This window comes from Lathyrus oleraceus, chromosome 3 (assembly GCF_024323335.1).
Source record: "Lathyrus oleraceus cultivar Zhongwan6 chromosome 3, CAAS_Psat_ZW6_1.0, whole genome shotgun sequence".
NCBI lineage: Eukaryota > Viridiplantae > Streptophyta > Magnoliopsida > Fabales > Fabaceae > Lathyrus > Lathyrus oleraceus.
In genome coordinates, this window is record NC_066581.1 from 381,574,095 (window position 1) to 381,589,252 (window position 15,158).

The following is a 15,158-nucleotide window of genomic DNA, read 5'->3' on the forward strand; positions in this document are numbered from 1 at the left end:
TCACATAACATACCAATTTTCTTCCATATTCTTGTTCCTTGGTGTGGATTTAGCATAGATCAAGCATTGGATCTTCAAGATTGGACTAGAATTGTGCATGTGGAGCTCAAGAACATAACCATGGCATTTGAGATTTAAGCAAGATCTACACGTTTCCAAGCCTCAATTTCATCATCAAACTTCATAACAAGTGGTTAGGAGTGGATTTGCATGCTTGCTTGGCCTTGGATCTGCAGAATTCATAAACTGTTCTTCAAGAGGTCAAATTTTCGCATCTTTTAATTCTTGTTTTTATGTACATAATCTTGTAGATCTTGTTGTGGTGAGAATTCTGATATAAATTTTGTGGAATTTGGATGAAAATTGAGTGAGATATGATGATTTCAAGTTTAGATCTAGAAACTTCTTTGCTTCGATTCAGAAAATCCATGGAGATTTAGGCTTAGATAATATGATATTTGAATTCTACATTGAAAGAGCTTTCCAACAATATATAACTTGTAAAATTCTGAGAAATTCTAGAATTTCTGGAAAAAATTTGATGAACTTCATGTTGTTCATCATCATCTTCATGAAGAAGATGAAGATCTTCATGGTAGCGTCGGCTTAGTGACGACTTAGCGTCCAATATGCAAGGCGCTAGGGTTCTTGCTGCAGAACACGCCCAGGCCTGGTTTGATCCGTTGGTTCTCCCTTCGATCCTCCGCTCCAACGTTTTTTTTAAAATTAATCATCATTTCCTCTTTCCCTCCATTATCATGTTTTCACATTTTTTTTCTTCAATATTTTCCTCAACTTCAAAAATTCATATCAAATTGAAAAATGATCCAATTAATCCCAGGTTTTTTGCTACATAATCCTTGAGATGTCTAGAATTTTATGGTGTTGATCTCCTGATTTTATCATTTGTGGATTTTGACTGGTGGCTGGTTATGTGGACATGTATGCTTTTGTGACCTTGCCTTATTCATTCTAGTGTGGAATGCTCAATAATGATCCAAATGCCATGAAATTTTTCATGATGATTCTTAACATGATGATGGAGTTGTGTGATTTTATTTGGCATTTTTTGCTATTGTATTCACTGTTTGGGACACATGTACTTTAGGTGTGACAATTTGTGTCACACTATTGGATGTCTAACTTGTGCATTTTCATTTCCATATCAAATGAGCTTCTCTGTTTATGATTTTTGGTATGTTGATTCTATTGGACATGTTGTATGCTCATGAAAATTTCCAGAATTGTTTGAGCCATTTCTGATTTAATGTGCATTTTCTCATCTTGTATGTCCATTTGAATGCATTGAATTTGCCTTTGACTTCTCTTGCTTATTACATGCCCTTGCTTAGTGATTTTGATTTGGTCCTTTTTAGGACATATTCATGATTGTTTAAAGATGATTCATGTTAAGTTTTAGATTCTGTTTTGAATTTTTTCTTCACTTTTGACCCTAGGCTTTGCCTTAGGGGTTTGTTCTCACAATTTGAGTTGTGCATTTCAGGTTTCAAAGCCATTAGCCACATTGGTTGATATGATCTCATCACTTGAGATATAAGTTATTTTGGTTGACTAACCTTGCTGTTTTGTAGGTCTTGTGGATGGTGAATTAATTTAGTTTGCTTGCACCTTAGGCCTTGCACCATTGTTGTCTGATGTTTGGTTGTTTGACTGTTGTTGATTGTTTGATTTGTCTGAATGTAAATATTGACTGGTTTAGCTTTTCTTACAGGTACTTTAGCCGCTTTAACTCATTATTTGAGTTGCTTTGCTTTGCTTGTGGTTGGCATACCACCTAGGTAACTTCTTGATCTTCATGTAGTCTGGAAGACCTGTCATGTTACTTTGGCAGGCACCTGTCTGAAGCCCTCCTTAAGAGGCAATGTTTGTGCTTGTTTATCTTTGTGCCTTGTACATATAAAGACCTCCTAAGTGAAGAGGCATTGGCAGATAGAAGGGATGTGCAATCCATCCCCTGCTACTCAGTTGTGTCATTCATCTTGCTCACACCCTGTGTTGATGCACTTTGAATAAAAACCCAAAATCTTGTTGTGTCAAGTCATGTGGAATAGAGTCCCACATTCTGGACTCCCACACATTCTTTGATTCAAGCTCACCCAGGCCTGGGTTAAGAGCTATGAGGCATAACCCTCATCTCCATTTCATCTGCTCACTCTAACTCTCAATGTTAGAGGTTAAGAGCCTGACTATCCATTTCAGTATCTGGCTTGTCTGTCAAGGTCGATATGACCCCTTGACTAAAGCCCAACCTTGCTTGAGCCCCCTTGGTTGTGTATAGTGTGTGCTATCTGCTTTTGATGTTTATCTGCTTAGCTTCTCATCTCCTTTCTGTAGGAGTCGTATGATCAACTTTTAAGGAAGTTGACGTACGTAGAGATAGACTGGAGTTGACCCACTGCCTGTGTGAGTCAAGCTCTTGTTAGAAACCTCAACCTAGGACTGTTATGGATTACATGATAACTATTAGGCTCGAGTTAGTCTCCCTTTTAGTTTGTCATTTCCCAGTCTCTAGTTAGGATAGAAATTTCTCCCCTGTTAAGGGGAACTACGTTGCCCTGATCCTCATACCAGATGAGGTACGTAGGCAGGAGATCGTGCGAGGTCTCTCTGGGCACCCTTTTTCTTTTTGTGTGTGTTTGCTTGACAGCTAGCAGGCTCGAGTACCAGACTCCCTGTTAGCTTGTTTGTTCAACTTTTTTGTTGCTTTTGACGACTCAGCGTCCGGTTAACCTCTTGTTTGCTTGGAGTCTGATGTAAGTCCAGCGATTGGCAGTCGGTTTCCTGTGTTTGTTTGTGTGGAGTCTGACGTAAGTCCAGCGATTGGCAGTCGGTTTCCTGTGTGTGTTTGCTTGGAGTCTGATGTAAGTCCAACGATTGGCATTCGGTTTCCCGTTTGTTTGTTGTGTGCTTGGAGTCTGATGTAAGTCCAGCGATTGGCATTCGGTTTCCTTGTTTGGGTTTGTTGCTTGGAGTCGGACGTAAGACCAGCCATTGGCAGTCTGTTTCCATTTGCGTGCTTGCTTTGACGTCTCAGCGTCTGTGCGTGTGTTTTGTTTCGGCGTGCGTTAGCCGAACTACGGTAGCTCTGATTCTCATTCCAGATGAGATACGTAGACATAGGATGCGATATCCTAGCGAGCCCGTTTCCCCTTTCCCCGAACTACGTCGACTCTGATGTTTGTTTCTGACAAACTACGTAGGCCCAGGATGCGATATCCTGCCGAGTCCGTTCCCCTCTTCTTCCATCTGTGTTTCATTCCAGTGTGTGTGCATTCTTTGAGCAGTTTCAGCAACCTTATTCTATTCTTTTGAGCGTGGATCCCGTCGAGTACGACGGATGTGAGGGGGTGCTAATACCTTCCCCTTGCGTAACCGACTCCCGATCCTTGCAATCTCCGGTCGTAAGACCATTTCCTTTCCAGGTTTACTTCGAGCGTTTCCTTTCCCTCTTTCGGGATAAATAACGCACGGTGGCGGCTCTGTTTGTTTTGCTTTTTCCCGCCGGTTGTTTTTCGCGGATGCGACACAATGCAACATAAAATTTGTGCAAGAATAACAAAAAAAATTCAGCAAAAATGATCTATAAGTCGACTCATAGACTTTTATGCGTTGATGCATGAAGGACAATGAGCAAATGAGTTATGAAGCAATGACCTATTCGTTGACCTGCAGGGCTATGCATCGACCTCCAACATCTATGAGTCGATGCATACTGTCCAGTGAGCTTACTTTCAAAATTTTATTTTTATGCACCTACCCATGCATCGACCTGTAGTTGTATGAGTCAATGCATATTGAATGAACAATTTTATGCACCTATCTATAAGTTGATGCATACTGAATGGAAAATTCTATGCATCCACCTGTTGAATGGAAAATTCTATGCACCTACCTATAATATTGTATGAGTTAATGCATAAAACTCATGTTTGACCCAAAGCCTTGGTTTTGACCTAGTAAATGATTTTAGACTTAGGCATAAAACTCATTTTTGACCCAAAAATTTGTTTTTGACTTAATAAATGATTTTAAACAAATAAGGATGATTATGCACTCATAATATGAAAATGCACACCTAAATTAAGAGGATATCATCCAAGATACACAAATACTAAATGACTTAATTTTGACAGCAATCAAAACACCCTACTAGAAGGAAAATACACTCACAAAGGCTAGCATTATATTAAGTTAAACATGTCCGCTTCCACATTCCACTATCTCCCACAAGATCTTTCCTTCGTAAAAAGCACTGACATTATGAAATCTCACAAGTGAAGAAAAAAAACCATGTATCTATTATACAAAATCATTCTCTTTTAAATTCTATGTACTTCAAGTGCAATATCACAAGACCTTTTAGATGAATTCTGCGATAAAAAACACAAACATTATCCGCGGAAGAAAATTATAAACCAATATTGATAAATTATTATCTAACTTAGCCCTTAAAACTCCTTTCACTTTCTTTACTACTCCATCAGTAACAATAAAGACAAAATATATGGTAACAACATGAAAATCTAATTTATTTCCGATTATTTTTTATTTATTAGAAAAAATCGATATTGTTAAATTGATTGTCAGAATTTGAACTTTGATATTCATTAATCTGATTTTTTTAGTGATTATTACCACTTTGTTGACCAACTAAAAAAATATAAAAATTAAAATTATTACTTAGATTAAAAAAAATTATTAAAAAAGATTTTCGATAAAAAAAAATTGACCTATCTAATCCTGCTATTTAAAATAAATAAATAAAAATTAAACCGTAGAAAAGATAACTTATAAATATATATTTTTAATTACCAGAAATATTTCTAACAAAGGGACATTCGACGAACACGTCACAGGCACAACTCGCTCGCATGGTTTGGAATCAATCCTCAACAACAAACGCATTTCTAACCCCTACTCTCTCTAAACAATGAACAAGTACGCTCTTCTTCCACTTTTCACGATCCCCACTTGTTTTCTTCTTCATCTTTTTGCCACAAATTTTCCATTATAATCCATTTTCCCTCTAATTCGGTTAAAAATGGAAATTTTTGATATAACAGGGTGATGAAGAAGACTGTGTCAAATGTGTGTGCACTGAAAATTCCAAGGAAGTTTTTTTGTTCAGAGACTGTTAAAGTTGCTGGTTCCACTGATTTTGTACCTTCCAATGTAAGCAAATAACTATAACTATGTTTCATACTGTTTTATATTTTAGAAGTTTACATGAAAAATAACATGTATAGGTTTTAGTGTAGAAAATGAAATTCAAAAGGGGAAATTTGTTTTTTGTCTCATGGAGACAATATTAGAATTTTATGAAAATGGATGAGTTTGAGAGAGACTGCAATGGGAACCATGGTTCTAAATTGTAGTAAACGTGTCCGATGGTGCTGTAATTGTAGGCTCTGTAGCACCAACACACCTAAAGAAAGGTGTGTCCGTGTCCGTATCGGATACCAACACCGACATCTTTGATTATGTTTAATTTATTCAATTTTTCAAATTATTACCAGTGTCGTTGTGTTCGGGGTGTCCGTACTTCATAGATTGTAGGCGTGATGTCTTTGCGGAGATCTCAGCTCTCTGAGATCTGTAAAACCTTGATATTGCAGTCGAAATTGGAGTTGGGGCCGTAATTTAGAACTATGATGAGAACTTGAGAATTTAGATTCTAGAAATTGTAAGTTTAACGACATAATTTAATCACTGGGTTTGCTTCTTGTTTTTCTTAAGTGACCATTTGGAATGGAATATACTTTAAGATTGAAATTTGCAACTTTGATGACACGTCTTCTTGAGTTTCTTGTCTGGCAGATTGAGGAGTCCTACTTTGTAGGTATATATGAAAGATGTACCCTTATTTCTACTGTTAGGAAACAATAATGAACAGAAAGTTCTAGTTACTTTTTTGGCGTCATCGCAAGTTTCTCGATGATGGTCATTTTCATGTTGTAATTTTATAAAACTGTTTGGTAATTTGGTTGAGATTTGAGTTTATCATCATTCTTATGAATAGCTCTAGTATCTAGTATTTTAGTTTTTACTCTAGAATACAAAATTGACTTTGGGTATGTAAAGAGACGACCTATAGATTTTGTGATAAGGAGAGTAGATCAGATGGAGAGAATTCAAACAACTAGAGGTAGAGGAAGACCTAGAAAAACTATAAGAGAAGTTATTAAGAAAGATCTTGAGATTAACGATTTAGATAGAAAAATGGTCCTGGATAGAACATTATGTCGAAAGTTGATCAATGTAGCCGATCCCACTTAGTGGGATAAGGCTTGGTTGTTGTTATTGTTGTAATGCAAAATTGAGTTTTTCCAAGATAACAAAATGGGATTTAAAGTAAAGTTTTGTTTTATATTAAATTAATTAATATTGTTGTGAAACTATAACTATAGGAGTTGAGGGAGAAAGACTTGTGATATAGAGGAAAACAAAACCTTCTGTTGGTTCGGGGTGGATTGTAGTCTTGTAATGTAGTTTTGAGTTCTCGTTTATTGTTCTACGTGTGTTAGTTTATCCATGTAACATTGGTTAAAGGGATTTTTGTGATGTTTCTTGGTGCTTAGCTTCTTCAATCTTTTTCTATCGTCATTTCTTATTTCATACTATTTTAATGTCTTTGTGCATTTTCAATTGAAAGATAGTGCTCGAAAAGAAACTGAAAATTGTATAATTTGTATTCTTGAAAATATGCAGGAGCATGAGAAGAGGCCAATTATTAGCGAAGTTATTCCAGAATATGATATTGCTATTGTTGGAGGAGGCATGGTTGGCATGTCTTTAGCGTGTTTCTTAGGTATCTTCTTGCAATGGGTGTATATCAGAGTCATATTTTTTCTAGACTGCAATATATTGTATCATGTCATTGCCATCATCTACATAAGTCATTGGAATATATTATTTTAGCTAGGTATGATTTGCCTAATATCCTTAACTAATCACATCCTCATCGAGGTTTAATCTTTTTAATCTGCACCTAGTTAACACCTTTCTCGGGTCAACAAACCATTGAATAGTTTCACATTCCGAAACCATAAAATGTTTGAGAATGTGTTTCATTATTATCAAGAGAAAGACATGGCAATTTGGATACCGTTCTCCCATCGTTGAAAGATTATGCTTTTAGCAAAAAGAGCTTGTAGTAGGTTTTAACTTTTACTATCCATGTTAGAAGTGATCAAATATTTCAATGTTCATTCATTCAACCTTTATGATGATGATGCTTAGGAGTATTACTTATGATGTAAAAAGCTATTAAAGAAACAAATCTGTCCAATCATTGTTTTTCCAGCTAGTATGCCAATGACAAAGCAGTTGAGTGTGGCGATTATTGACAGTAATCCAGCTCTGGGTAGTGGCATAAGCATCCAAAGAGAAGATCCTCCTGATCCTAGAGTCAGTACAGTGACTCCTGCTTCTATATCATTTCTCCAAGGTATCCAGTTTTAAGGTTTGTTTTTTACTATCGTTGCGGGGTCAATTTCAAATTCTCTCTTCTTATGCAATTTTTTCTTAAACTTGTATTAGAGAGAAAATGAGGAACGTACAACTATGCAGAGGATAAGAAGATATGGTCGAAAGTAGTATAAACGAGATAGATTACGGAACATATATAAAAAAGCAGAGATGTTAGTTGAACATCAATTTGGAAACGTTAATTCATTTTTCTAAATGGTTAACAAAGTTCGCGCACATGGTTAGATTTAGTTAATAACTATGTTAGTGTCGCAACTTATTGATCATCTACGGAACTTCATTAACCATGAACTTCTATGTGACTAACTTTGGTTTTCAAGTGTTCAATTCTACATGTAGGTGTAACACTTGAGATTGTGGTTAATGAACTTCATTAGCCATGAACTTCTACGTGACTAACTTCGGTTTTCAAGTATTCAAATCTACATGTAGGTGTAACACTTGAAATTGTGGTTAATTAAGTTGAGTTGATGGTTAATGAGCTGTCCAATCTTTATATACCCGTTAACCACTCATTGAAATGCGTCAGCCGTTAAAGAAATTGTTGAATTTAGCTCTCTCAAATTGATGTTTAAGTGACATTTTTATAAAATAACCCAAGAAGCATGGCCACCAAATCCTCCTACATGCCATAAATGGTGACTTCCCTAAAAACTAAGTGCTTAACAGTCCTCCTGTCCTATTTGTACACAACCATATCCATATGCGAATCTTCTATGCTCAAGAAATTTAATGGAAATTACAAAATGGTAACTGCATGTATCTTACTTCTAATTCGGTGCTATTTCTACTTTGTCTACCTCTAAACTTTTGATTATTAAAGTCACTCACACAATACAGTTTCCTGCATTTGGACAATCTATCACTTCTCTCAAGTCTATATCACTATCAATCTATCATAATTCATGACCAAAAGAGTAGCCCAGTTTTTTTGCATGGCCTGTATTTTCCATTTACTGGTTTACTTGGTATAAAATGAAAATATCAAGCGGTAATTAGACCCTGGTTGATGAGTGTATTTGCTTCAACATGATGATGTTTTGCTAAAATTGAATTTAATGTCCTCTTGATGCCTGATCTATTTCCAGATGCTGGTGCTTGGAAATATGTTGAGCAAAACAGACATGCTTATTTTAAAAAAATGCAGGTACTTTTTCTTTCTCATTCATTATACTGATTAAGCTTTAAAGTTTAAACTATATAAATTTTCAATGATGGATGAGTTCTCGAAGTGCAAAGTTGTTGGGAATTATTTAGGGAAATTGAATTGAGTGTTGTGACTCATAAATACTATTCTTAGTTTATATGCAAAAAAAGAAAAAAAAATATATATATATATATATATATATATATATATATATATATATATATATATATATTTCCTATCATAAAAGTATAAATCACTTGTATGATTGCTTGTAACAGAATTATTTGAGTATAGTTGGGATTTTGATTGGAGAATAGGTCGTTGGCCTATATTTTGAAAAATAAAGTCTAATAGTTTATTTATCCTTGTTAATACGTGGAAATGGAGGAGTGCATCAGGTGTTCTATGCGAAACGAAAGTACTGCTCAAACTGAAGGGAAAATTTTATCGGATAGCTATAAGACCGACGATGTTGTACGAGACCAAATGTTGGGCTGTAAAGAACCAACTCGAAAATAAACTAAGTGTGTTGCAGAGATGAGGATTGGATGAGTGATAAGACTAGACGAGATAAGATTAGAAATGAAAATATTAGAGTGTTGGTGTTGGAGTAACACCTAAAGTAGAAAAGATGTTAGAAAATATACTTAGAAGGTTTAGGCATGTAAACAGAAGATTTGTAGATTTTGTAGTACAGAGAGTAGATCAGATGGAGGGTAGTTAAACGTCTAAATGTATAGGAGGACCTAGAAAAACTATTTAAAAAGATCTCAAGATGAGTTGAATAAAACCATGGTTTTTGATAGAATATTATGGCGTAATTTGATCCATATAACCGACCCCATTTAGTGGGATAAAACTTGGTTGTTGTTGGTTGGTTAACCTATGGATGAGATCTCCATGACAAGCCTGATAAAATAATAAAATAACTCTGTCCAACATAAAGTATGCGAAAGGCTTCATTTTAGAACTTAATCATTTTCTACCCTTGATGCCAACTGAACCAAAGATATGCACGAGGGATTCTTGCCTCTTGGCATTTCACGTGAGACCTCTTCAGCCAGGTCCTTGCTTCTTGCTCCATTTTGGGTTTTCTAATGCCTAGTTGCCTTTGGTGCCTCATTACTGAAAATCTTTTAACAACCAGAAGCCTTTCTTATCATATTTTACTATAAAGATTATTATGCTTGTTAAGAGATATTAGGTTTTTGGATGAGGTAAAGTGGTCAGGTTAGGTTAGGCTTTACCTTAAATCTGCATAGCCAATTTTCCAAATTTAAACTCTGGCCTGTCTAATCGAGGGCTTTTTTTTTAAAGAAAAAATTAGGCAGGCCTCTTCAGACGTATCAATGCTTTCAGAAAGGCCTAAAGCTCAACTTTTTTAGCAATGTTGTCAAATATCGGCCTTTGCGGATATCGGTGACAGATTGTTGGCTCCTTGCAATGGCCAGATTTGTGAAGGATGATGGCACCACAACACCATATGCCGAATATGGTGGCGCCATGTGTTGGATTTTTAGCTCTCTCCCATTGATAACATTGTTTTTAGCATAATAGACCTTTAAAATAGTGTAAGATTAACTTTTTTTTGTTAAGTACATCTTAGTCAGGCTAGGCCTAATATGTGCTAGGCCGTAGGCCTCTGGCAAACACCGTGAACTATTGTCAGCCTTAGTTATTAGCGTTATTTTTTTGGGATTGAGCTTTCACCAGTAGTATTAGTATTTGACCCAATTATCATTAGTGACACATTCCTTTTAAAATTACTTTTACAGTCCACTTTTAGCCATCTATTTCTTTTACCTTATCAAAAGTCTAAACCCTAAAGTTTCAACAAAACATACTCCAACATAAAATTCTTATAGTTTAACTTGTAAAAAAAGAACAAATTTTCACAACAAAACAAAAATTAATGTTTCAAAATGCGATCAAGCTCTCAAATTTGATAGAGTCCAATGGTGTCAATTGATCCATAGAGCCAACTTCATCTGATGGATAAATGTTTGGTTGTTCTTGTTGATGGTTGTAATATTTATTTATTTTCCCAATTTAAGCACAAAAGTTCTTTTAAACAAGTGCTTTTCATGTGTTTCTTGCTTCGATGCAGTAGACTCTCTCCTTGGGCCCTAAGAATGCCTTTTTATTCTGACTACATTGTTTATGCCATTATTCAAAATTGCATACTTTTGTATCTTTCTGCAGGTGTGGGATTATACTGGTTTTGGGTATGCTAGATACGATGCAGGAGATGTAAATAAAGACTTTCTAGGGTAAGTGTAAACATGTTGTGAATAAAAAATTTCTTTGAAAATGGTTATCACATTACTAATTGCAAAAAATTGATAAACTAGGTGTGTAGCAGAGAATAAAGTGCTTCATAGTGCCTTATTGTCATGCGTAAAGGTATAATTCACCTTGTTAGTCTGTGATAGGTTGATTGTGATACAACATTGTATGAGAAGAAATATGAATTATTTTTATTGACTTTGAACTTATAGTATCAAACATTTTATAATATTATAAAAGGTGCAAAAAAGGAAGTAAAATGGATTCTAATTCTGAAGAGAAAAAAAGCTGCAAGCTGCCAAAATAAAATCCCCTAATTTAAAGGATTTCAAAACTGATTTTCCTAATCTTTTTACAGTATACTACAGTATTTGCAGCTGAACACTTCCCTTCAAGCTTCCATTCCCAGCTTTGATTAATGTTAGAAATCTTGAGTTATTCGGCCCTTTTTTTTAGAAACATTGGCTAATTGTTATCCTGATGGAAACACAGGACATGCACACCTTCTTCCAATTTTTCTTTATCGACCGCCCGTCTATTTCAATATGTTTTATCCCATAATGCGCATAGAATTTCAAGCAATATTGGTAGCTGACTTGTACAATAGAGTCTCATAAAATCCTCCAATTTGACTCTTTATCATGTAGTATAATCTTCAGCTAAAGTAGTTCACATACTCATTGGGAAATAGCCCCAAAATCTGATTATGTTGATGATCGTGTCACCACATTGTGTTTATTGCCCTTCACATCACTAAAATACCCTGAAGGAAGGTGCAATACCAGAAGTTGATATTCTACCGCAGTAAACACCTGTGTAAGCTTCTAAGGCTAGAGCCTCATTATTCTTGCATAAAACTCCTTTCCCAAGACTTCTCTTCAAGTAATGTAGTATCCGGTATGTAGTTTGAAGGTGCGTTTCTCTTGGGTTGAGCATAAACTGACTTATAAGTCTCATCGACTATGCTATGTCTGGCCTAGTCTGAGCAAGGCATTGAGCTTACATACCAACCTTTGGTTCATTCTCTTATCAATGACTGGTTTTTCTTTAGCTTCTCCCAACTTATCATTAGGACTCATTAGGGTAGTAACTGGTTTGCGTTCAATCTTTTGTATTTCTACCAACAAACTGGTCACTTAGTTTTTGCTGAGATGTCAGCTCAGCGGTAAGAGTTTGATCTTGTAATCTCAAGGGACAGAGTTCAAATCCTCTTGGAGAGAGTTGTAAAATGGTCATTAGTGACACTTTATTAATAATTTTCCCATTCCCTATGTTTTTAGTAAAAAATATCTCTTAAGCAATTTAGTGCCAATTTTAGTCTCATTCATGTGACAAAAATGGACTTGATTAATTAGGAAGTCTCATATTTTCACACTCTTTCACTACTTTTGTTACTGTGTGCTAAGATAAGCTTGCTAGTACTAGTGTAAAATGTAATGGAGATGCGATACTGTCTTGTCTCTGTCTGTTCTAGAAATTTTATGTTAATGTACTGTTTCACTTTTATGTTTTAATATCAGCGCCATTATGTCACTAATTTTAGCTATCTTTTGTCTGCTTTGATGGTTACTTGATCAAAAACTTTGCTTATTATATTTTTCAATGAGTAGAATTTTTTATTTCAAGGCATGACTCTTACATTTCATTGAGAATTACAAACTTCTTGACAGGATTCTGATTTCAAGACAACATTCTATCCGTTGAGGTTAACTTCAATGACTTTGAATACAAACTCTATGTCTACTGTGAAGGAGAGTATACCATCTAAAGAACTACCATCTGCTCAAGGTCATACTTCAAAGCTGCAACTTAGTGATGGCAGTAGCATTTATGCCAAGTTGGTGGTAAGGGAGAGTTTTCTTACCTGTTATGTAATTTCTGTTGCGGTGCTACAAGTAGTGGATGACAAATTCATATTCGAATTTCGATTAGCAACTGTCTGATCATTATAATTTAATATATTACAGTTGGAGTCTAATCGCATAGATGTTTGTTTTGAAGGTTGGGGCCGATGGAGGAAAATCCCGGGTTAGGGAATTAGCAGGATTCAAAACAACTGGATGGAATTACTCTCAGAATGCAATCATCTGTACTGTAGAGCATACTTCTGCTAATCATTGTGCATGGCAACGGTTTCTACCTAGCGGCCCAATTGCACTTCTACCGATGGGTGATAATTTTAGCAACATTGTTTGGACCATGAGTCCAACAGAGTCAAACGATCGCAAATCAATCACCGAGGAAATGTTTTTGAAGGATGTGAATTCTGCTCTTGATGATGGACACGGACCTCATCCGATGTCAAGCTCGTTAGGAACACGAGACCTGTTTTCTTGGCTTAAAATGGATGCAACTTTATCAGCTAATGAATTCTTCGAAATTCCTCCAAAAGCAATAAGAATGGCGTCCAAAAGGATGGTATTTCCTCTGTCTTTAAGGCATGCCAATTCCTATGCATCGAAGCGCGTTGTTCTAATAGGAGATGCTGCCCACACAATCCATCCCCTTGCCGGTCAAGGGGTTAATTTGGGTTTTGGAGATGCATTTTCTCTTTCAAGAGTTATTGCAGAGGGTATTGCTTTGGGATCTGATATTGGAGAGGTATGTTATGTCTTTGATGCTTATTTCATGCTTATCTGAGAAAATAAATCACCATCATCTTCTTAATGTCGGTCTGCAGGTAAATTTGTTAAAGAAGTATGAAACAGATAGGAAACCAGCTAACGTTGCGATGATGGCATTACTCGACGGCTTCCAAAAAGCTTACGCTGTTGATTTTGGGCCTTTTAATTTTCTGCGAGCTGCAGCCTTCAATGGAGCAAACCTTATATCACCACTCAAGAGAAGAATCATTTCTTATGCTTCAGGGGAAAATAAATTGCCCATTTTCTTCGGAGCATAAAAATGTAGTTGATTTAAAGTCATTGCTTAACAGAATTTGACACCGGGCCAATTCTTTTGTTATGTATTAATCAAAATAAGTTTTGGCCAAAGGTTCAAGCAACACAGTTTTATTTTTGTTCTTAGGATTTAGGATGAATTAAAATGATTCAGTTTCATATTGAATCTCTGTATCCTTGTGTTTACAATAAAAGTTAATACATCAATACATGATAATAGTACTATAGTAAAATAGTGTATGTCAAATGAAAATTGGACCATAGTAAAATAGCATTCTTTATTTTATTTATGCATTTTCTTAATTTGCATGAATTGGGAAGGAGAGATTATTAATTAGTAATTTAATGGTGGCTATCATGGACCAATATAATGGATGCAATGCAAGAGCATTTCTTAACGCATCTTATATGTTTTTACTGTAACATGTGAATTTTTAAAAATGTTTATTATTTTCGGAGATACATCTTTGGACGCATCTTTTATATACTCAACAAAGACTATGTTGAGAGGCGTCCTACAAGTTGAGTTATTTTTATTTTGGAGATGCATCTCCGTAATATTTCAAGAAATATCTTATTTATTTATCAGTTCAGTAGAAATTTCTGAGATGCATTTTCAAAATTATGGATGGGATTTTAAAATTTTCTGTCACTTTTGCATGTCTTTTACTCCCTATGATGTGATGAACCAAAAGAATTGAGATTTGGAGTGAAAAAATGGATTGAGAATAAAGGGTTTTTTGGTGAAGGGTTTGGTTTAAAAGCAACTATGGCAACAATGGTTGTGTGATCATGTAGTTGTTTCTTTTATCAGATATTTTCGAAGATGCATCTCTGGAAATATCTGATAAAAGAAGCAGATGCATAATCACAACCATTGTTGTCATAGTTGTGTCGCATCCGCGAAAAAACAACCGGCGGGACTCAAATAAAAACACAACACAGAGCCGCCACTGCGCGTTATTTATCCCAAGAAAGGAAAAGGAAACGCTCAGAGAAACCTGGAAAGGAAATGGTCTTGCGACCAAAGAGAAAGGGTAAGGGAGTCGGTTACGCAAGGGGAAGGTATTAGCACCCCTCACGTCCGTCGTACTCGACGGGATCCACGTTCTAAGAAAAGAAAAGGTTGCTAAACATCACACACACACAGGGAACGCAGGTGGGGTTAAGAGAAGGGAGCTCGATAGGACATCGCATCCTATGCCTACATATCTCGTCTGGAACGAGAATTAGAGCCACTGTAGTTCGGCTTACGCACGCCAAACAACGCAAAACACACAAACAGATGGCAAACATGGAGCCCAACAACCACTTGA

At 35.8% G+C, this 15,158-nt stretch overlaps 1 protein-coding gene across 1 annotated transcript; it reads left to right on the forward strand.

Moving 5' to 3' along the window:
* The first annotated feature begins 4,824 nt into the window (after positions 1 to 4,824).
* On the forward strand, positions 4,825 to 14,075 carry LOC127127831 (uncharacterized). The gene is made up of 10 exons (XM_051057112.1): positions 4,825 to 4,959; positions 5,085 to 5,193; positions 6,730 to 6,829; positions 7,325 to 7,468; positions 8,598 to 8,656; positions 10,859 to 10,926; positions 11,008 to 11,059; positions 12,613 to 12,786; positions 12,944 to 13,543; positions 13,623 to 14,075. Exons 1-10 carry the CDS (start codon positions 4,952 to 4,954, stop codon positions 13,842 to 13,844), a joined length of 1,536 nt encoding a protein of 511 aa, XP_050913069.1. The 5' UTR covers positions 4,825 to 4,951; the 3' UTR covers positions 13,845 to 14,075.
* Positions 14,076 to 15,158: the final 1,083 nt, after the last annotated feature.